The sequence below is a fragment of the Porites lutea genome, chromosome 2 (assembly GCF_958299795.1).
Source record: "Porites lutea chromosome 2, jaPorLute2.1, whole genome shotgun sequence".
NCBI classification, from domain to species: domain Eukaryota; kingdom Metazoa; phylum Cnidaria; class Anthozoa; order Scleractinia; family Poritidae; genus Porites; species Porites lutea.
The window spans coordinates 13,217,729-13,240,001 of NC_133202.1; the positions used below are offsets into that span (position 1 = coordinate 13,217,729).

Below are 22,273 nucleotides of genomic sequence, written 5' to 3' on the forward strand. Positions count from 1 at the left end.
TGATAGCGAACCAATCAGATTTCTTGAATAACCAAGATCACTGAGTGTGTATATACTAATAAAGGATACTGCCCTTGCGCTTGAATGCTTAATGACTTTCAGCAGCTGCCTCTCGGGTAATATCAGGGTTTATTATTACACTTTTTCCCAAGGTTGGAAGTTGGTTCACGTGAATGCCATTTTTAATTTTTACCACGAGTGCACGTTTGTAGCCTATGAGACCTAAGAAAAAACGTTTTTGAAAGACGCGCGTCAACCGGAACTGAACGTTATAACATGGCGCGCGTGCTTGCCCTACATGAGTCCTATTGAGCCGCTATGAACAAAATCGTTAATTTATTTACGAACGCTCGTGCGTAAATAAAGATTTTTTTCATGATGATGTGTTCAGCTGTGTTTTTCTTCTCCTTATCGTACGTACTAAGTACCCAAAAATCTACGGACTCAAACAAACAGCAAAAGCGGTGAAGATGTTTCGCAAATAATAGAGCCTGACTCGTTGAAAACTCTGCCGTAAAGAGTGAGAAAAAGACCACAAATTGGTCTGTGTCGCGAAATATCCAATTTGTTTAAAGTGTCCTCCGTTTTTAACGTTTTTTTATCCTTTACAAAACAAGTTAATTAGAACGAAGAATTATGCACTTCTTTAAGCGTCGAAAAATCCGACTGAAGCAGGAAAATTTCTCTTGCAAAAACAAGACAAATTATACAAGAACTGATACATAAATTTATTACTCACAAAAACAACAACTGCTGCCAGGTCTTCTCAAGAAGCCGTAATGACCAGTCATTGTTCGTGAATAAATATAAAGTAAGATGACAGTCGTCTTCCCTAAAATGACAGTTTTCTTCGCCGAGCAAAGCATAAACATCTTTTGAGTCGAGTCCAAAACATACTCCACGACTTTTTACGAACATGTGAGTATTTTTAATTAACTTTAGGTGGACTTTTAAGACTCTTTTACCTTTGTTTCTGCTTAGTTTCCAATGATCGTTAACAAATAAATAAGCAAATTTTCTTTCTCAGTTTTACAGAGATAATTTTCTTTCAAAGAACTCCTTCAAAGTCGATAATATTGGCGTGTGTTTGTAACCAGCCAGTAGAAGCGTATGTGTTTCTGTGTCATGCGTTACGAGAATTTTGCAGTTAATCAAAAAGCAAGCATGTCATATATGTTATAAAAGAATTTTCTCATGCTTTTAGCTGTGCATATATCGATGCACGAGTTATGGGTGTACGCGGGAAGTTTGGAGAGCACTAAAGAAGCTAAAATTGCTCTCGGCTGCGCCTCGAGCTACTCTTACGCCTCTTTCGTGCTCTCCAAACTTCCCGCGTGCATCCATAACTCGATATACGCACGCTAAGCGTGAACAAATTCTTAATTTATATTTATTTACCGATCATCTCTGTCAGAGAAAAGAAACTTAAGCAATAAAAAATTTGGTAGCCGGGCATGGCGTAGTGAAACTCCCGGGAAAAAGCCTTAATTCGGCGGGTTGACGCGCGCCGCTATATACAGAACGCCACTGCTTTTGATGAACAGAGTTTTATACCGGGATGCTCGCTTCAAGGTCCAACATCTTAGCCATTTATATGCCATTTTGACAGAGAAGGCACCGCTTTGGTGTACCTTCTATTGATGAAAGCTATTCCTTTCCCTGGCGGGGGGAAGGGGGGTACTCCCTATGATGACCTATACGGGGAGGCTCCGCCTGAATGGGGTATCTTGGGTCTGTATCATCAGAATCACACAAATATTGGCAAAACAAAGTTCTTTCATCCTGCAGTTTTCGCTACAAAGGTAGTTTATAATAATATTAATAATAATAATAATAATAATAATAATAATAATAATTAAAAATACATGTTTTAAAAGGAGGCCTCCATCACTAAGAGTGGTTTTCAGGGGGGTCCTCTATTAAAATAGAATACTAAAACTAATTAAAAATAGCATTAAAAATCCTAAACTGAAATATTAAAAGTGAGTAGCATGAAAATTAAGAACTTCGTTACTAATATTTTACATACAGCTAACCTAAGAAGAAGTACCTAAAAACCTATCCAAATTTCTTTTAAAAACATGTCCTGCATTGGTCTCTTTTATGTTCAATAGTCAGGGAAGCCCAATTGTTGAAAGCTCTAAAACACGTAGTCCGTCTTCCCCATTCCGTTCGCGGGTTGGCGAGTCTAGGTGGAAACCTATTCCCAGTATTATAGTTATGTAACTGACTCAGAGGGAGTCCTAAAACATCAAAGTGTTCTGGAACATCTCTCTTGATTGCATTCTGAACTGTAAGATATCGACGTCCAAAGCGCCTTCCATGGAAACCATTTCAACGATGTAAGGGCCTCGGCTGACGCAACGGACAATTTGCCACCTGCGATCTTCTTGGCAAAGCGATTTTGGAAAGCCTGTAGTTGTTGCATTTCTAATGTTAAGCCAGGCTGATCTCCCCAAATGGTGTCCGTATAATCCAAGCGCGGAAGCACCAAGCCATTAGACTAAGCAAGATAGGCGAGTTTGTTTATCTAACATCTGTAAAATACGATTTTACACCAAGAGCCCATGGCCAAAAACGCAGTTTCAGACATGCTGCTGATCCGAGTGCCACAATTTTTGGATTGAAAAAAACGAATTGCCAGTAAAATGGATTCCTAGTGAGAAAGTGCAGGAATAAATTAAGTTATATTTTATGCTATGCCATAGCACTTCAGTTTTCCAAGAGTATGGTATCCTTGGTTGCTGTTTCCTGCATCACCATGCACGAGCTGTTTTACTGGTAGCTTTGTCTTGTCAGTCAGGAGACCGCTGTCTTCACGCCATACTGGGTCATTCTTATCACAGTTACAGCCATAAATGGGATTTGCGCATGTGTTGTTCATTCCACATGCGCAATTTCCACTGTCAGGTAATGCTCCACCCCAATACCTCATCTTAGAAGAATCACGTGACACCCACCAAGCATATCCACTTCTTAATATCATTGAGTGATAACACTCATACTTGATAAACTGCTCACAGTGTGAGGAGACACTGGTCAGACCGGCCAACTGAGACAGACTCGCTCGTGTGAAATAAATGTCACGTCTGTAGCTTCCACGGCCTCCCCAACCGAAGCCGTCACGCACCTTTGTTCTGCTTTCACTGTCGTGACTGATGACTGTGACACCCACACCATTTTTGTCTATCATGTTACAGTACACTGTAAATGGTGCCAAACCTCCCTCGCCATCTGGATCAATTACGTAATTTCCACTTTCTGCTTCAAGGGAGAATTTCTTGAAAGAACTGCATGAGTTTCCTGAAAAGAAAATGCTAACATGTAATACTCGGTTATTTACGGTTCACCTGTTTTACACATATTCCTGCCAAAAGTGTTTGAATTTTCCCTTTTCGTTCATTGCGTAAAATATAGAAAATAATTAGCATCCTATAATTCATACAGGTGCCACACCGCAAAGTTTGAGATGTTTTGCCTAAGGGAAAATGAGTAATTCGTTCGGCAAATATGATAACAAACATACCTGCACCCGATCATCTGGACAAGCTTCGTTGCCATTTCCAGTGTTTTATCAAAGACCAACGAAAGAAAGATAAAAGCAAGTTCGAGCCAGACACAATGTCCAGTTTTCAAAAGACTCCAGCGTCACATTAACGAGTGAATACTTACAGTGCTCTTAGTTTTGATCGAATAAACTTTGAAATATGTCTGTAAACCCTGAGGACTAGGATGTTGACTTTGCCTTTCCAAATTTTAACCTAGCTTTGTTTTAATGAGAACGAAGCTGATGTGAAACTAAATCGTAACCTCACCGAGGAAGAGAAAATGTGTTTGGAAATTTTAACGCAGATCACAATTGAAGACGAGAATGAACTGGCAGAACGAGAGATTTTCCCAAAACCTATTAACGAGCGAATCCTTCGACAATGACAACAAACTTACCTTGAAAAGCTTCTTTGCCTTTTGCAGTGTTTTGTTTACAAGGACAAACGGAGGAAAGACGGAAACGACTTCTAGACAGACAGTGTCCGGTTTCCAAAATACTCCAGCGTTAGATTAAAGAGCTAAAACTTACAGTGCTCTTAGGTTTGACCGAATAAACTTTTTCAACATGGCGAATTTGTTTTTACTTTCTCAGAAAGCCTTTGTTATGTGCTATTGTTTTCGTGCGCCAATAAAAACTTTATTTTTTGACGCCTGTCAAATGACTGTCAAATCGTGCGTCCTGCACTTGTTTCCGGTCCCCCAAACAGGAAGAAGCCATATAATAAACATCTTATTAGCCTCGCCGCCATCAATCGATGGAAAAAAACTCGGTCCGTAATTTACAGTACGGACCGAAAACTCGGCTAATAAGAGGTATGTATATTGTTGTTGTATTTGTGGTTAATGGCAAAAATAAATAAACGAATTAATGAATGAAATGAACTCACAACCGATATTTTTAAAATTATATTTTTCCGTTTTTACGGCGAAAATGTCCCATTTTAGAAGGTTCGAAATTCAGCGATGATTTTGGAAAAATCTTTTGTTATTCATAGTTTCTATCAGTTCTATATCCTTTCGCTTCGTCAAACATTGGTTCGTGAGGTACTCATGGATAGTCAATTTTATTATAAACAATGAGTATTCCTATTTTGCCAAAATAAAGATATTTTAAGTAGACCGATACGAAACAATGGCATTATATAGGCCACTGCAAAAAATACCATGATATTCTCAAATTGAGGCTTGATGTTTTTCAAGTGGCCTATGTGTGTGTTCTTACCTGTCTCGCAGTTTTCTCCTGTGAAGCCAGAAGTGCAATGACAGAGGTATTTCTTGCTCGTATATCCAGTGAAACATGTTCCGTTGTTAAGGCAAGGGTTACTGGCACAGGGGTTCTAGCGAAAATATAAAACTCTTTCAATTTTTTTCAGTTTAATCTCCTGAGGTCAACCCAGACATGTTTGACCACTTCATCGGTTCTATTAGGGCAAAAACACTGAAATATCTTAAAATGATGTTTGTTAGTATTCTCTTCTTCTTCCGTCTCCCTGTCATCATCATTATCATAATCATCATCACCATCATCATCATCATCATCATCATCATCATCATCATCATCACTATCATAATCGTCGTCGTCAAATCATCATCAGCATCATTTTTATCATTATTATCTTAGCTATCGTCCACGCGAAACACTACTAGTGATTCCTACCTCTGCGATGCCCCTGTAGGTCCATCCTTCTCTCGTTTTAAGATCTTGCGGGTGCTGCATGTGATCTGAATCACTAAGCTCACATACAACTTTGTCGTTCACAAGCGGACCAATGTTTACTGACACACATCTACTCTCTATAGCGCACCTGTGATGACACGGCGTGTACACTCCAATAGTGAGATTCAAAAACACGTGATTCCTCAAATAATACCCACTCCCCAGTGGGAGGAACTTAAGGCGTCGACAACCAGCTACAAAATAATAGTACAAGTGGGTCAGTAGTTCAGCTTGTTGAAATCTAAAAAGAAATCAAAACAATGATATCGAAAAACTGCGCATACGCTCAGTCTAATTTATTCATTAAAAGAAACCAAATTAGTTTCTCAAAAATTGCGAAAAAGCGAAAAAGAAAACAAAAACACACTTTATTATGCTCCTGTTTCCTTTGTTTTACTTTGAATTATTGTCTTAAAAGAAAAAGAAAATTGCTCTACAGAAAAAATGGGGCAAAATAGCATGAAAAGAGGCGAAATGTTTATCTATAGCATACTTTAAACCTCACGCATGATGATTCGTAGTTTTTCAACTGCTTACATAAATCTGAAGTGTAGTACAACCAGCTCGCCGCTGATCATCGGCGTGTCATTTTTATGTACTAGGAACTAACTCACCGCTGTTCATCGGCGAGATTTTACTTCTGTATATTAGCCGCTTAGTAAATCATTGACTTTAACATTCACATAATAACCGCTCCGTCAAAACAAACGTTCCCATAATTGTAATGCTCTGATAACCGGTTTTTATTATTTTCTTTCAACACTTATTAAGTGGGAACATGGAATGAATATATGATCATATGAATAATGTTTGAAAGATTATTTATCAGTGATCTTAGCATTTTCCTCTAAATTTTGAGCTTGTTTTCGTTGAAAATGCCTAATGCTGGAATAACAACTGTATTTACAAATTTCAGCTTTCACAAAATTGGAACTTTTCTGTTACACTTTCAAAGAGCCTGATAAATTAACAGCATTTTATGATATCTTAAACTTTGATCAGCGAGACTATCAGCCTGTTATTTGTTAGTATTGAAATGTGTTGCTTAGATTTCGAAAAACTCTCTCGTTGGACTGCAGTGAAAGAAAAATAAAGGTTAGATTGCGCCAGCTCTACCATTCATTACCTTGATATCCAGTGGCGATGCAGTTCGGGCAAACTCTCAAAACAGCGTCCACTAGCAAGTACCTTAACAAGTAGAAACGGCAGCCAATCATAGCTAGACAGCTAGCAACGATCTTATCAGACTTGGTCAAGAACGAAAGCAGGTCCGAAAGACAGGTGTGGGACATTTACTTGTTTTGCTATCGCTAAATGATAAAATATTCATATTCATAAAATATTCTGGCGCTGTTTTATTTTTTTGTTATCAATTCTAGTTATTTTTTAACTAATTAAAAGAACTATGGATCTTTGCAAAGTCTTGAAAAAAGCTCATCTTCAGATTCGGAAAACAAAAACAAATCTTCCAGTTAACATGCAAAAAAGGCCACTCTTCCAGGGAAGGAGTAAATATTTTCCTGCAATTTCAAACACCCCGTGAAAGTTATTTTAGCTTCAAATGAAGCAAAGGGTAAGAAAATTAGAGTCATAATAGCTTACAATCAGGGACAAAAGTAGAGTGACACACTTGTCTAAAACGGGTGCTTTTATCCTCAATTATTTCATTGTATTTAAACGCCGTAAATCCCCCCACCCCCGAATCAATGTTTGTAGTAAAAATAAGACTTGAGGGTCTAAACTACAACATTTATTTTAGGGGAAGGGGTGGGGGTACACAGGGCGTGTGGATAGTTATGTCTACCATGCAAAAGGGGCCATTTTATAGATTGAAGCGTCTAAACACTTTTGTCCCTCATTGTAGCTTGATATGTCACTAGCCTAATCACGGGGAACTAATTAGGCAAGTGCATATCTGACTGAATTTATGTAATATAAACATGGCTTCAGTGACGTGAGTGTATACAGGTGCTATGCTAAGTATGTCCTGAGTACCAAGACTTTGACCCTCCTCACCCAGGACACTGGGTGCCTGTCTGCGCCTCCCACTGAGCTCTGCAATTAACATGATAATTATCCTCAGCAGAGGCCTGATTCAGCTGGCTAGGGCAAAGTAAGAACAAGGTACTTGCCAGTCAAAACCTCTAGTGAACACGTACTGTGGCTTTCTGAAGGGGTTGTGTCAAAATCCCCTCTCTGCCCGATAGTTTTGTTCCCCTCTCCCCCCCCCCAGGCCTGATCCACCCACCCACTGTTAGGGCAGCTGTCCCTGGGCTGTCCAGCTGTACCGACCAAGACGGCAAGCTCCCTAGATTTTGGAAACCGCTGATTAATAAACTAAATCCGCTTGACGCGAGTGACTCAACCAAATACGTCTTATGATTAAACTCTTTATTACAAGCTTTTAAGCTTTCTTCTTCAACTTAACCTTCATTGATCTTCAACAGTTCTGTGCTTCTTTCTTTCTCTTCTCTTTCTCTCTCTATAACTGCATACTCTTTTCCTCCTTCAGTTCCTTAGCGGCACGCTATTTATTTGTTTGATGTCATTGATAACAGGTTTACAGGACATAATAATGCGTAGGATGGGTGTATCTGCCAACAAAAGCGAGCCACGAAAACTTATGCCTCCTTAGTTAATTACTAAAAAGGTCGAAATGTTCACTTAAAAGATAAGTATCTTCCGAGGGACGTCAAGTTTGGAGACAAAGTGTTCCACTCTCAAAAAGCACACTGTTTGTATTTATGTTAATGTTTCTGCATGCAAAGCTTATTTAGTAAATTGGTTATTCATCCACAGGTAGCCCAAGCTCACTATGAGAGCCCAGAACAACATTATCCTACTTAGCTAATTAATTATTCATACAGCAAGAAAATTATAAGACGTTGTATGGAGAAATATTCTTTGCTCACTAAATTAGCAAAATGTACATTGAATATTGCTTTGAAGCTTCCCTTTAGCGTCTTCTTGTTTTTCTTTGTATTCTGACTGCATTTCAGACCTCCTATGCACTGTTTAAGGCCTTTTTTTTGAGTGAACAACTGTCGCTCAAAAAAAGGCATTCTTTGAAGGTTCGCTTTATAAGTGCCACCCAAGCCAGATTGCAATAGTATAAGTACGGAAGTGTCATTGAATTGTATAAGGTACAGAGAGATTGAGTTGAGAGAAAAAACCTAGATTAATGAATGATTCCTATGGATTTTGATAGTTTACTGGCCAATAGATATATGTGAGGTTCCAGGTCAGATTATCATCTAAACAGACACCCAAGAACATGGTTTCAGAAACACGAAGGATAGGCTGCTCGTTTATAGAAACTTGAAATTCAAACGATTGCTTTTTTTGCCAAGGCTTAAATACCATAAAATTAGTCTTGGATAAATTCAAGGAAAGCCGGTTTGCGGCAAACCAGGTTGACAATTTGTTTAATTCTGTATTTAATGTATTAATTAGGTAAACAGGATCATTGTGAGAGATATGAATGATCGAATGATTTCTATGAACAATGATTCCATCACCTCATCTTCATAAGCATAAATATCTGTGCAAATTCTAAAATCAAGATTGTCTGACGCATACAAACCCACACCGTCACCCGTTTTGGCAGAGCGATTTTTGTAAACAAAGTTATAACCATCAATGTTGACTCCAAGTGATGAATCCTGTTTCAGTTGTTTAGATTTCTCAAGTTCTCTTGATCTACTGTAGCTTAAGGTTTGTCAGCGAAAGTACCCAGCTATATTAAAGACTTTTACCTTTCAACCTATTTGTGTGATATAATACTTCAGTGCCGGAACCAGACCTTGAGATAAGGCCCATCGGATAATTTTCAATTATCAATCATTTACTGTGGTTTAAGCACTATGTTCTTTATTGGTTCAAATGATGATGATGATATAGTTATATTATATATCCTTTTGTAAACAGGAGAACCGGTTCACAAATGCACTGATTGTACAAAGTACAAAGAACAAAAGGAAAAAACAATGGACAAGAAGGTTCGAAATGAGGTGGATACACTCTTAAACAAGCATTTAGAACTAATTTAGTAAGTGTTTGTAAAATGACGTTGAAAGAAATATTGTTTATGTAAGACTGTAGTAAGTTATAAAATTCTAGTATTATTTTCAATCGCAATCTAATATTTTTGAAAATCACCCTCGCTTATATGTCCATGTTCTGTCAAATGGGAGATGGGGATGATCAAATAACCTGTGCATGTGCTAAAGCTGTACATGCATGTTCCCAAAGAAGGCACGATTGTAGGTCTACAGACTACCTATATGTTAACTCTCACCCACCCCCACCCTCCCCCCCCCCCCCCCTTGCTGCAAGCAGTGAATCCGTATGCTCCTGCACGTCTAACAAAACCGAATTTCTGTGGACAGGTTGGAAAGTCACTTATACAATTAAAGTTGCTAGAAACTTGTAGTCCATATAGTTACATGTACATTTTCATGAGATTACATGTGTGTATCAGACTTTTTACTTGTTAGGGTAAGTTGACTCCCTGTTTCTGCATGATTGAAGTGCTCATAAGAACACACTGGTTTTTCTCACTTTTCAATTTAACAGGCAAGAGAGAAGAGTGTACTACAAGCACCGCTACAAGGCAAGAAAATTTCCGAATAAGTATTTAACAGTGTAATGGAATGAATCAAAAGACCACCAGCGTTCCTAGAGTGCTTAGGTAAACCAAAGCAACATGCAATTTGACCTCAACTGGCACACACCTAGTTGGCGCTATTGTGCATTCTGATCAGTCGACCACTGGTAGAGAGATTTATGGTTCCTTTGATTTTTACTAGTGGCCTCAGGATCCCAATTTGACTGCTGCAGTTCTTCTAAAAATGATTCAAAAATGGAGCCAATCATACAAATTGCCTCTAATTTTCTATCTACAACTAGACAATTGTGTGAAGGAGAACAAGAACGAGTATATGATGTGGCTGTTTGCACCTCTAGTGGAGCTTCTTGTTTTTGATAAGGTGAGTCCAGTGACGACTAACAATTCTTTCTCAGGAGGGCTTAGAAAAGTAGGTGCTTATATTATCATTCTGAGGGGGCTTATAGCTTTAGTATAAAAGAAGTACTTTAAAACTTGTTTTATATAGCAGTGCTGATGAAACTATCTTACTGAAGCTTCAAGACATCATAATAACACAAATTTATTTTGATACAAGTGAGAGGGAGCTGGAGCGAGTTCTTCCAACACCCTGTTGTGTTTATTTAAGAAATGGTAAACGTGCAGCGTGCAACCATGGAATTATGGATGCACGCGGGAGGTTGCTAAGCACTGAAGAAGCGTAAGAGTCGCACGAGGCGATAGCCGAGTACGACTCTAGCTTCTTGAGTGCTTAGCAAACCTCCCATATTCAGTATGTAACGATACTCAAAAATTTTAACATGGTCGTGAAAAACATTCAATAAATAATTATGTTATGTCGTTGTTATTGTTATAAATTGGGCTTTGTTGACGTTTGTTTTCTTGTTTTTATTCTTTTCCCTTAACAGAAATGCAAGAGGCAATGCAAAATTGCATTCAAAATCTAAGAGTCCTTTCCTTTGTGTTGGCGGCGCGGATGCTGTTTATAACATAAAAGAGTGGCTGGCACCTCATGCAGAGCAGCTGCATGATCACACACAGCCAAAGTGCTTCAAATTCATTCGTACTACTGCAGGGAAGTGTCAGATGTTCTATCGAAATTATTCCCACATGCCATGGAAAGGTCCTGTAGTTATTTTAAAGGTGCAGCTATGGAGTTTATGATATATACATATTTTTTTTCTTTTGACTTATCGGAGTCATCCAAGTGACAAACCTACAGAATGTAGTTTGGTTACACCTGCTTTAAACAAAATTGATGTGGAAGGCTTAAAACGTGACATCGATAAGTTCAGAGAGCACTACACTGAGCAGGCATTCCCCTTCTGGAGTGATTGGTAAAACAATTTCGACAAACTGGTTACCGTAAGGTTGATTCGTGATTCCTGCCCTAGCCTCAGAATACTAAGGAAATTATTAACATTAAGATGCAATCCAGCACATGTGGGTAAACCAAGTTTCACCTGAAATTAAATTTTACATAGTTCATAGTGTAACACATGCACACAGGTGGATCTGCATGTACAGATGTACTCCGAAGACAATATATTCACCCCTTTATAAATCAGCATTACTACTAAAGTTTGAACATATTATTAAAACCCCAATAGCATTCTTCAAAATCTTAAAGTTAATGGACTTTGAGGAGATATCAGTTTATACATAGCAGCTTCACCAGAAGATTTCAATAGTTACCGGACAGTGTAGTTGGCAGTACTGAGTACACTGTAATCGTTATTGAGCTGTCAGTTTTACTTTGTGTACAACAAATAATTGATACTGATATTATAGAAAAAGGGTCTGTTTCTCCAGGTCATACTTCAAGATTGGGTATATCTCTGGGGAACAAATTCTTTTCTCTAGGGGACATAAAGATCAGTTGCATTATAATTTCTCATAACTCTTTTTTAGTTTTACACTGGAAGATTGGAACATAATTGTTGCCCCAAGGAACAGACTAAATCCAGTTGAACAAGTCGACTCTTTCTTTGAGGGGCTAGCAGTTGGAAAATTTGTGGCAGTGGTGCTGTCAAATTGTCACGATGAGCCAGTAATTATATAATTGGTGTTATCATGAAAATATAACCAGTGAGACCACCTGTGAAATCCATTACTGGAAAGGAACATATGGAGGAAAATGGTCACCTCAAAACGTCCCCTATAGAAAGGTTCCATGGACAGAGAGGAGCTTCCCAAAACCTGTGTCCTCCTTCATTCCTTTGACCTCACGGACTGTTAAGCTGCAGGCCACTACAAGAAGGCACCTTATGGAGACGTATGCTTCCCTAAAAAATGGTGGTGTTTAATCACCATTATTAGAGACCTTAAGATCAAGGTTTGGCCATCTTACCGCAAACGGAAAACCGCGGTTTGCGGTTAGAGGTCTCACTTTATCAGTCTGCACATATTTAGAAATTAGGATTCGCAGGTGTAACTCGCTCCCTAGAAGGGGGTGGGGGGGGGGGGGGGTATGGATATTTTTTGGAACTACACATTACAAATAACCTTAAATTCTTCAAAGACAACAACCATATTACACTAGGCCGTTAAGTCAGACTTAACAGCTGCTAAGTTTTACTTAACCAAAGATACGTGTGCGAAGGCCTAAGTAAAATCTAAATTTATTTTTTTTACATCTCATTAAAGTCGGAAAGTTAAAACGATGCAAGAAAGTTTCAAGTGACTTGAAAACCATTCCTTAAAACCGACTTGCAGTTCCTTGAGCTTTGAGAATCATGTCAATCAATCTTGTTATGTTCAGAGAAAAAACAGCCTAAAGTAAAAAAAAAAACCGTTGTGTGTGAAGCTTCCTTCACAATAAATTATGCTGTTTAAATACCATGAAGTCTTTCTGTACCTTCAAAATCATTAAAACTAGGATATTCTTGTATTTTCAAAAATTTAACGCTTTCCAAACTAAAATGTGTTTTTGCAAACTTGCAATTTTCCGTCAGCCTCATGGAAATTGCTCTGAGTGTATTCTTCACTCATTGTAGATCTCGTATTCCCAACAACAACAAAACTAATACAGCATAAAATGTATTTCTTTTACCAACAAAATTTTACAGGCCGTATTATTCGTATATGTGTATAAAAATTCTGCATAAACTATATCCAAGTTAGAAAAATTCTACATCTGATAAATAAATAAAAAATAATCAAGCTAGGATGCAAAATTTCTGCATTTGGTAAATTGAATACAACATATAAAAATTTGACTGCATCAAGCTAAGATGCAAAAATTCTACATTTGGTAAATTGAATACAACATATCAAAATTTGACTGCATCATGCTATATATAAGATGCAAAAATTCTGCATTGGTAAATTGAATACAACATATCAAAATTTGACTGCATCAAGCTAAGATGCAAAAATTCTGCATTTGGTAAATTTAATACAAAATACCTAAAATCGATCCGCGACTGCATCCAGTTAAAATGCAAAACTTCTGCATTTGGTAAATTTAATGCAAAATACCTAAAATTGACTGCATCTAGTTAATATGCAAAAATTCCGCATCTGAAAAAGGATACAAAGTACCTAAAATACACAGGCGTCAAGCTAAGATTCGATGCAAAACTTCAAAACAAAAATCACTTTATAACAGTTTTAAGACATTAATGGAGGTTATCAATATATTATATCATATCATCTTAGGTTGCACTCACAGAGATTTTTTATAATCAATGGTAGTCTTTACACTAGAGCCTAAATAAAATAACAAATATCTCAAGACAAGAAATTTAAATGATTCACTGTATCTGACTTTTTATGCGCTGACGAAGCAATGTTAACGACTACGTGCAGAGGAAAACGAGGCCGCTTTTTCACTGTTTTGTGAACTGTGGATTTCCGCACAAGACCAATTTTGCCTAGAAATAGAAGTTAGTTTATGGAGAAAAAAATAGGAAAAGCAAATATTTTAGAAAATTGTACGTGCCAACAAGTTAACAAGGCGAACAAAGCAGATAAACAACGATCACCTCGATCGACAAGAGGCGACAAAAAATTTTCTCATTCACGGTCAGTTGACATAAGCAAATAAAGCTCTACGTTTCTTTTCAGAAGGGGGAGTAATTTTTAAATTACTCAATTTGCTGGTATTATTCCTGGGACAAATGTTAAATGGTGGCAAAATCGGGCTTTCACATTATGTTGACTGAAAACACAAAAGACTGACTCTATTCAACAGTGATTTCCAAGAAACATTTTGCTTTTATCATTTGACTTTCTCTTTTCAAGGCCTTTCAAAATTTCTAAATATTTGTTATGCCATTTATTTATTTCAAATTTCTTTCCTGCAAAAATCGTGAAAGTCGAGAACCAAAAACTAAAAGAGTGGATTACACAAATGAACTGCTAATAAATTGGATCTTTAAGATGAAATGAACAACTGCGGGTTCTTATTAGTCGAGCTTGCTTTAGCAGAGCGCGACTCTAAAAATGCAGGCGTTTCTCATTTTTTTTTGTCGGTGTGTGGCACTAGTTTGTAGGCCACGTGTTCCTAGCGGAGGCCGTGGAAACTGGGGATAAGAATCGTGACGACTTTCATTGTATGCAAATACGTCTCGTGATGAGCATGCGGTTTATTTTCGGCTATGACTGAAATGACGCAGGTAAGTTTGGCAATGATGTAATTTTCCCCGAACCGAGGCCCTTGATTTCCGTGTGATTATGTATGACATGCACGCGCATTAAAGTTAATACCACGTAGGATGAGAAAATATTATAGCGGGGAAATCCCGTTCTATGGTGTATTGAGGCGTTACGTTTCGCAGAACATTGTCCCAATTACCGAACTGTACGGTTAAATAGATTCACTTTGTTGTATGTATCTAATTGATAGATTTTTGCAGTTGTTAAGATGTGAAGTCGTGTTGCACTTGAAGCAACTTCAACTCCCTGTCTAATGGTTGATTTCCACACTGCCGCGTAATTTTTACGTGCGTCATTACAAAAACGCGCCCATTGATAAAAAAACGTCGATCGTGAAAATGCAAAGGAGAGAAAAAGTTAACAGAGAGCATGCGTAACTTAATGGAGGACCGTCATTAAAACTGTCAATCATGAAATCTACCGTGCATGTTGCATTGTTCTTGCCCAGACGAAGGAGACGAGGTGATAAAAAACGAAAACAATATAAGGCTTATCTCAATTACTCTTTATTGTTGCAAAGTCACTCGGTTATAACATTCAATTTGCGCTCTTAATCCGCCGACTTTTTAAACTAAGTATTTACGTTTGCAAATAAAATAGAGGCAATGCATGAAAGGTTGCACGTAAAAATAAAAGTAGAAACTCGCCCAACTTCACGTTTAAACTAAACACTTAATATCGTGCCTCTATTTTATTTACGTGATTATAATTTAAGTGCGTTAATGTGCGGAGCCAAAAAACGCGTTAGTGGAAATCCACCCTAACGTTACGTATGTGTCACGGATGTGTTTCTACGGGTATCTTTGTACCTGACTATTACGCACTCTACTTGCAGCCCCGCTTGCAGCACATAGAAATCCTCTATCGAGCTTTTCCGGAACGGGTAGGTCCACGAATTCTATCGTTTGAAAGCGTCGATTACTTTGGAACAAGTGATTACTTCAATGTTTGAAAAAAAGAATAATCTTAATGAGTAAACTTCGAGGTTTACTGGAAAATCAGGACCGAGGATAGAGGATCGGTGATGGAGAATCGGGCATCGAGGATCGGTTAAGAAAAAAAAAATTGAAAATAAAATAAATAAATCGTGGTGATGTGGGCCACAAACTGTAGACAAATTTCACAGAACCTAACCCGGTTCGCTCTACTGAACACTAAATTTAAGTAAACTACTCCGACTCTGACTGAGTTATAGTGATTGTTTCGCCGAGAAAATCGGAAATTATGAAACGCTTTATCCCAGTGATACTGTAATAAAATGCATGCTGTGCACAGCTCTAAACATTGTACTCTGAGAATGTACGGAGATATTAAAAGCAGATGTTAAGCAGCTATGGAAAATGTAATTACTTTCAAGCGATTTTGATGTCTTATTAAACGAGCAACAAATTAAGCAGGAATACGCACAAACTGAATTAACTGTCTGTTGTGTGTGAGGTTCTACTAAACTTACACATTTTTCTCGTGCTGAACATATACTGAACCGAGCCGTATCTTGGTCCACTACAAAGAAGCTATATATATTTATACTGACAGAATCATAGGCTCCTGATACTAATAAAAATCATTGTTCTATTTTTGAGTGTAAAATCCCTGAAAGGGTTCTCACTGAAGTAATATCAATACAATGTATGTAGAAGATTTTCAAAGATTTCACACCGGTTTGAAGCTAAGATGAACGGCCTGTCTCTTCTTGCAATTTTTGCGTTTTGAGTATTTACATTATGACATATAACACTCGTTTGGAATTCCAAACGAAAAAGTAGTGTAACAGCACCGGCGCCTTTGACAACAAAACGTATCTTCAAGCAAGCGAGACTCAACGCTACTATGAGCGTTCTTGTTGTACTGTTTGAAAAGATGTAAGCTTTTATGCTGTACCATAACACCTTAGTTTTCCAAGAGTATGGTATCCTTGGTGGTAGCTGTCGCCAATTCCTGATGCATCACCATGCACGAGCTGTTTTACTGGAAGATGTGTCTTGTCAGTGAGGAGACCGCTGTCCTCACGCCAAACTGGGTCATTCTTATCACAGTTACAGCCATACTTGGAGTCTGCACATGAGTTGTTCATTCCGCATGCGCACTTACTACTGCCAGGTGATGCTCCACCCCAGTGCGTCATCTTAGTAGAATCACGTGACACCCACCAAGCATAACCGCTTCTGAATATCATTGAACTATGACACTCGTACTTGATAAACTGCTCGCAATGTGAGGAGGCGCTGGTGAGACTAGCCAACTGAGACAGACTCGCTCCTGTGTAGTGAATGTTACGTGTGTAGCTTCCTTCCCCTCCATAACCGCGGCCGTCACGCACCCTTGTTCTGCTCTCACTGTCGTGACTGATAACAGTAACGCCAACATCATTCTTGTCAGTCATGTTACAGTACACTGTAAATGATGCCAGACCACCCACGCCATCTGGATCAATGACGTAATTTCCGCTTTCTGCTGCAGGGGAGAATTTCTTTACAGAACTGCATGAATTTCCACCTGCAAGGAAAACGGTATTCTGTAGTCGTTAGTTATATATAAATCACCTGTTTTACACATATTTCCGCTAAAAGTATGAATGTTCCCTTTTCGTTTACTAGGTAGAATTCAGAAAATAATGGGCATCTTTTAAAACGCTGTAGTCCCGGGATTATATACAAATTACGTTTAAATGCGAAATAAAATATACCGTATGCAAACTTATAGAGACAAACCAAGTTGTAACAGAGTTTAATTTTTACACGTTTCATTTATGAACCTCAAACGGCTTAAACTGCACTACGAGTTATAAACTACAGTCAATAACATTACCATCTGTAAACGGTTATAAATTTACGATTTGTACATTTTAAAAAAAAATACTAATTTGTTTAGCGAAGCACCAAGGGTAGGAAAATGAAGTAATCTAGCCATCCAAGAAAATTTGGTAATCACTTGACCGTACGCCCGCCCGCCTGCCTGCCAGACCATCTGTCCGTCCGTACCACAGGCAAAGCAATGTAAAAAAAAAAAACCTCAATCAACAGGTATGGCAACCTAAAGGCAACTCGAGGTTATTTTGCCGGGAAATCGCATAGCCACCGGTTCTTGTAAAGCAGAGACAGCTAACGAGTCAATAAAGACGAAAACGGAAAGCGGAAATTGTTTCTGTATCAGCGTTGTCTAAAGTCTTAAGCTTTGATTAATTGATTGTCATCTCCTCAAATTTGGAATATAGAGCAAGAGAAAGTAGGCGGCAGGCCAGCGAAGCTCAACGAGAAAAAGGACAACAGAGATCTAAAGCAAGAGATAAAAAATGAAGGCCTTTTTTTTTTTTGTTGGAAGAACAACATGAAAATTTTATAGCGGCCACCAATCAAATGCAAGGAGAAAATGAGCGGTAGTGAAAAAAAGTGAACGAGAACACGTACGACATTTCCCCCATTAAAAGTGTAACTAATAAGTTTCTGGAAGTTTCACGTTGTAGTCCGGCAAAACAATAGCAAAGAAATGTACAAAAAAGTGTGCTGCACGTGCAAAGTTGCTTTTTTGCTGATTAGATCTATTGCTGTTTTTCAACGTTCTCTCCGGCGTTGCCTTCGCCGCTTAGCAATACACGATTTTATATTTTGCTTGAACGAACTATAAATATTATCGAGAGCTTCGCTTTTAGCCCTAGTGGCTAAATCTATATATTAATGAGGCTAGCACGTTTTTAATGATTCAAAATTCCTTTGTCCCGTTTTTTTTTCTATTTAATACCCCCATATTAAAATTTGTGCATTGAAAATTTCTCCACACAATAGCAAGTAGGACGCAGGTAAATCCAACTCTGTAGGGAAACAAAAAACAATTCGAGTTATCAGCGAGAAATTCGAGTTATCGCGGTAAATTTCAGCGCAAGTTTGATCAAGAGAAAGGAAATTTAGTTCTAGGGAAATTCGAGTAATCTGAGTTGGAGTTATCGAGGTTCTACTGTATTCTTAGCGCAAAAAAAGGGGTAGGTAGGTCAACTGTATTTTGACACACGATGCCCCTTTGGCTTGAGAACCTCAGCAATCATTTGTCAACGAACGACCAAGGTCGTCATTCACATTTTCACGCAGTCCGGTTTTTCTGCGGATATTTATTTAGACGGCTTTTTTGACGCAAAAATTCCAGCGCTAGGTGATACTGCGTTTGCCGCGGAGTTGCGGAGTTATGGAGTTTCCCTTCAAGTGCCTATGTACCCAAACGTGACCCCAGAAATGCGCAAGGATCTAGCATGTGGCAATAAAGCTTCAGGACTGGCTTTTTACGAATTTGCGTTTTACCACAGATGCTTGTTTGGTTAGTGGCGGTGCGACTTGCAGAACGCAGTGCCTTACATTTTCATTCCCAGATTTTGTTCTTTCTTTCGCGTCTCATATTTCAGCTCTTAAACTCTTCACTGTCGTTGTTTCTGTGAAGTTCTGGGCTCCTTCTTTTGCAGCATCAGCGTCCTTTCATCTCCTGTGACAACGAGACGGCCGTTAGCGTGATCAATTCAGGCTCCACCAAGGATCTTGTCATGCAACAGTGTTTGCGACAGTTGTGGTTCATTTCAGCGATTCACGATTGTGAGCTGCGCGCACGGCACATTCCCGGCAATCACAACTTGTTTGTAGATGCCTTAAGCAGCTGGCACATCCCCTCTTCTCAAGCAAAGTTTGCGGAATTACCTATCGAGCTCGGGATCAGTTATTCCTTTCACAAGCTACGCAGAATTTTCGTATTTTGATGTTGATAGACATTTCAATTTTGGTCGCTCCTTTCTTTTAGGGTCCCCTGCCCATGTTCCTTCTTTAGATGTCTTTACGCAGCGTCTTCTTCATCTCGCCTTTGCTGAATCTACTCATAGGATTATAACGTCCCACCGTGAACGTGTATACTAGGTTTCGTAATTCAGTCGCTTGTTCTTCCTCCCCTGATAACATTGATTTTCTTATACGTTATGTAGCTCATTTCACTTTCTCTGGGAGAGCCCGGAGGAACAGCTTTTATTTTAAATCATTTGAGCCGCATCAAGCACGTTAATCGGATTTAGGGCCTCGACAGGGGCTGGGATACTCAATGTCTCTTCAATTTAGTTTTAAGGGGTGCCAAACGTTACATCGGCTTGTCCCCTACTCGCAAATACCCTATAACACCGGAAATTTAGCTTCATATTTATCCTCTATTTAGTATGGATAAGCCTCTATACGCCACTATGTGGGCCCTTTTTACGCAAATCCAATTTAGTACCTTATGTCGGGCATTCAATTTCGCCCAAAGTTACTTTGCGATCAGATTTAGTCAGTTTACCTCTGAGGGGCTACGCTTCACATAAGGACTTCGAAAACTATTCAATTTCAACAAGGTTCTTTAACAATCCCTTTGCCACAAGTTTGAGCTTAGTGGTAACTCGCGTGAACTTGTTATCTCCGCTTCTTCCGTCTGATTACGAATTATTAACTCCATTTCCTTTGCTTTAGCCGCGTTGGATTCTTACAAATAGCTGTCTCTTTTCACCTCCATCCTCACTAAAAGTTCGATTCAGCTCCTCAATCCATTGCTCATCGAGTTCATCCCCAGGAAGTAATTCCACGTCCACGTGGTGTTTGTCTTGAACATCTTTCTGTACGGCTTTCAACATATCGTATCTGCGTTCGATGGTTGTTACTAGAACTTCGGCAGTCATAGCTTGGTCTAGATTGCTAATCGCTCGAGTAAATTTTCCCTTTGCAGTTGCACGAAGCTTCTTCGTTGCTCATTGTTCGCTCATATCAGCTTGGCAATCCTCGCTCTTAATCTCCCCTGACGGTTGGTCGGGAGATTTCATTAGAAATTCAAATGTCTAGTGCCAGTTTTTAATTCACAGTCCATGGCATCAAGTTCGAATTACCTAAACAAAACTACAGGAAAACATGCTACATGCACAAAAGGTCATGATGAAAGAACCGAACGAACTGTTAAACAAGAGACGTGCAAGAAGCAACATCTCATAGTACTTACAGTACGGATAATATTTTGAAACTCTTCTCTCGAATTTCTAGTGTTCATACTTGCAATACACGTGCCTCAATGTCTGAACAGTTTTATACTAAAAAATCTCGACTCAATGTCAAACGAAATTCTTTTTCGCGTGTTGGGGTCAAAATTTAGAATGGGATACCTCAAATTCTTAAAGAAAGACCGAAAAAGACTTTTAAAAGATCACTAAAGGCAATGCTACTCGATATCCTTCAAACTGAAGACTCCTATATTGATGTGGATACGATTATTGTAAAAATGAAAAAGTAATTCTCCTGTCCTTTATTTTCATTTTATTTTATTTTTAAAATTTTCACTTTAAAAAGTATTTATTTACCGTAAAATATATATACTTATTAAACGTCTAATTTCTTTGTAGGCCTGCCTCGAATAGCCTCGCTAACTGCAGGCCAGTCCCAATGTATCTTTTGTTGTACTTCCAAATTTGAATAAAGTTGAAAGTTGAAGTTAGAGTTGACTTACTATTTGCCCTCAAGTAAATAACTAGCACAAAAAGCCGTAACTATAAACTTAATCCTTGAAAACCTAAAATAGTGTTCAAATTTACGTGCTTCTGTAATCAGCAAACGTTCATGCAAACATAGCGAAAAACAACAAGGTCCTAGTCACGTGACTTGTAGCTTAATTCAGTTTCAGTCCATCCCTAGCGCAAACCTAGTATTTTTCTACAAATGTCTCTGGCTCTACTGACATTAATGTTCTTGAACATACATCGTTTATTTCTCACGGCCGTACCAGACTAAAAAATCCTTTCAATCTTAAAACTTCTCTTTGCAGAACCAAGAACTTTTAAGGCTTCCTATTTTAATCGTATTACAAAGTTATAGAATTTTGTTTGTTCACTTAAGTCTCCTATTATTTTCTCTAGTACGCCACCTTTTAAGCAGTTTGTTTATAAAACTATGTTCACCACTCTGGTTGATACTAATGAGGTGTAAAGATCTTGCACGTGGATATTAGTGATGACCTGTCCCTGTCACAGGTCGAAGTGACTGTGCCTACCACACCCACTTTCTTGTCCTTACTTTTTATTATCATTATTATTATTATTATATATTATTATTATTATTATTTGTTAACGTACATACGTACAGTTGAATTAATCTTTTTTTTCAAGGGTAAATGAGCTATTTAACAGCATTGAAATTTAAATTGTAATTGTAAGTAACAACAGGGCGGTGCCTTGCCTTGTCTTGGGTCCCGTTTGTACTTGCCCTTTTGGGGAACAGTTATTGTTTTTAATTATTCTTGTAACTATAATTTATTACTTTTATTTCTTTAATTACATGTCTTCTTGTAAAATCTATCATGATTGCACTCTTTTCCCAATAAAGTGTCAAAAAACCGTGCTGTTGGCTCATTTTAGAACGGAACACATCGAAATGTTCGGGGATGTTTCCCTTCAGTGTATCTTGCAAAAGAAAACATCGATGACCGAAACGCCTCGCGTGCAATTAATAGGTCCCAGCGCAACAATGTCAGGGCCTCAGCTGATGTCACTTTTGCCTTTACAATATTCTTTGGGATGCGATTTTGGAAAGACTGCAACTTCATCTGGGTTGTAAGACCTATCTGATCTTCCCAGGCAACATCAGCATAATCCAGGTGTCTTAGGACAAGCCCATTATAGTTTTCTATTACACTTCTCTTATATCTTATAGATCGAACATCATTTATTTGCCCTTCATCAGTAAAAAAACTGAAAGTTATTAAAT

The 22,273-nt window shown here is 38.3% G+C and overlaps 2 protein-coding genes and 1 pseudogene across 2 annotated transcripts; 1 reads left to right on the forward strand and 2 right to left on the reverse strand.

Annotated features, from left to right (window-relative positions):
* Positions 1 to 2,688: 2,688 nt before the first annotated feature.
* LOC140926650 (contactin-associated protein 1-like) lies at positions 2,689 to 4,835 on the reverse strand. Its single transcript, XM_073376368.1, has 2 exons — positions 4,772 to 4,835; positions 2,689 to 3,303 (listed from the first exon to the last, which is right to left on the reverse strand). The coding sequence occupies exon 2, from the start codon at positions 3,191 to 3,193 to the stop codon at positions 2,693 to 2,695; it is 501 nt and encodes a 166-aa protein (XP_073232469.1). The 5' UTR covers positions 3,194 to 3,303; positions 4,772 to 4,835; the 3' UTR covers positions 2,689 to 2,692.
* A 1,836-nt stretch (positions 4,836 to 6,671) lies between these two features.
* Positions 6,672 to 11,843, forward strand: LOC140925663 (uncharacterized; annotated as a pseudogene).
* A 4,558-nt stretch (positions 11,844 to 16,401) lies between these two features.
* On the reverse strand, positions 16,402 to 17,019 carry LOC140927256 (contactin-associated protein-like 2). The gene has a single exon (XM_073376892.1). The coding sequence runs from the start codon at positions 16,912 to 16,914 to the stop codon at positions 16,402 to 16,404; it is 513 nt and encodes a 170-aa protein (XP_073232993.1). The 5' UTR covers positions 16,915 to 17,019.
* Between the last annotated feature and the right edge of the window lie 5,254 nt (positions 17,020 to 22,273).

Excerpts from the sequence above, each read along its gene's own strand:
- LOC140926650 (XM_073376368.1), bottom strand. The coding sequence starts at position 3,193 with ATGATAGACAAAAATGGTGTGGGTGTCACAGTCATCAGTCACGACAGT.
- LOC140927256 (XM_073376892.1), bottom strand. The coding sequence starts at position 16,914 with ATGACTGACAAGAATGATGTTGGCGTTACTGTTATCAGTCACGACAGT.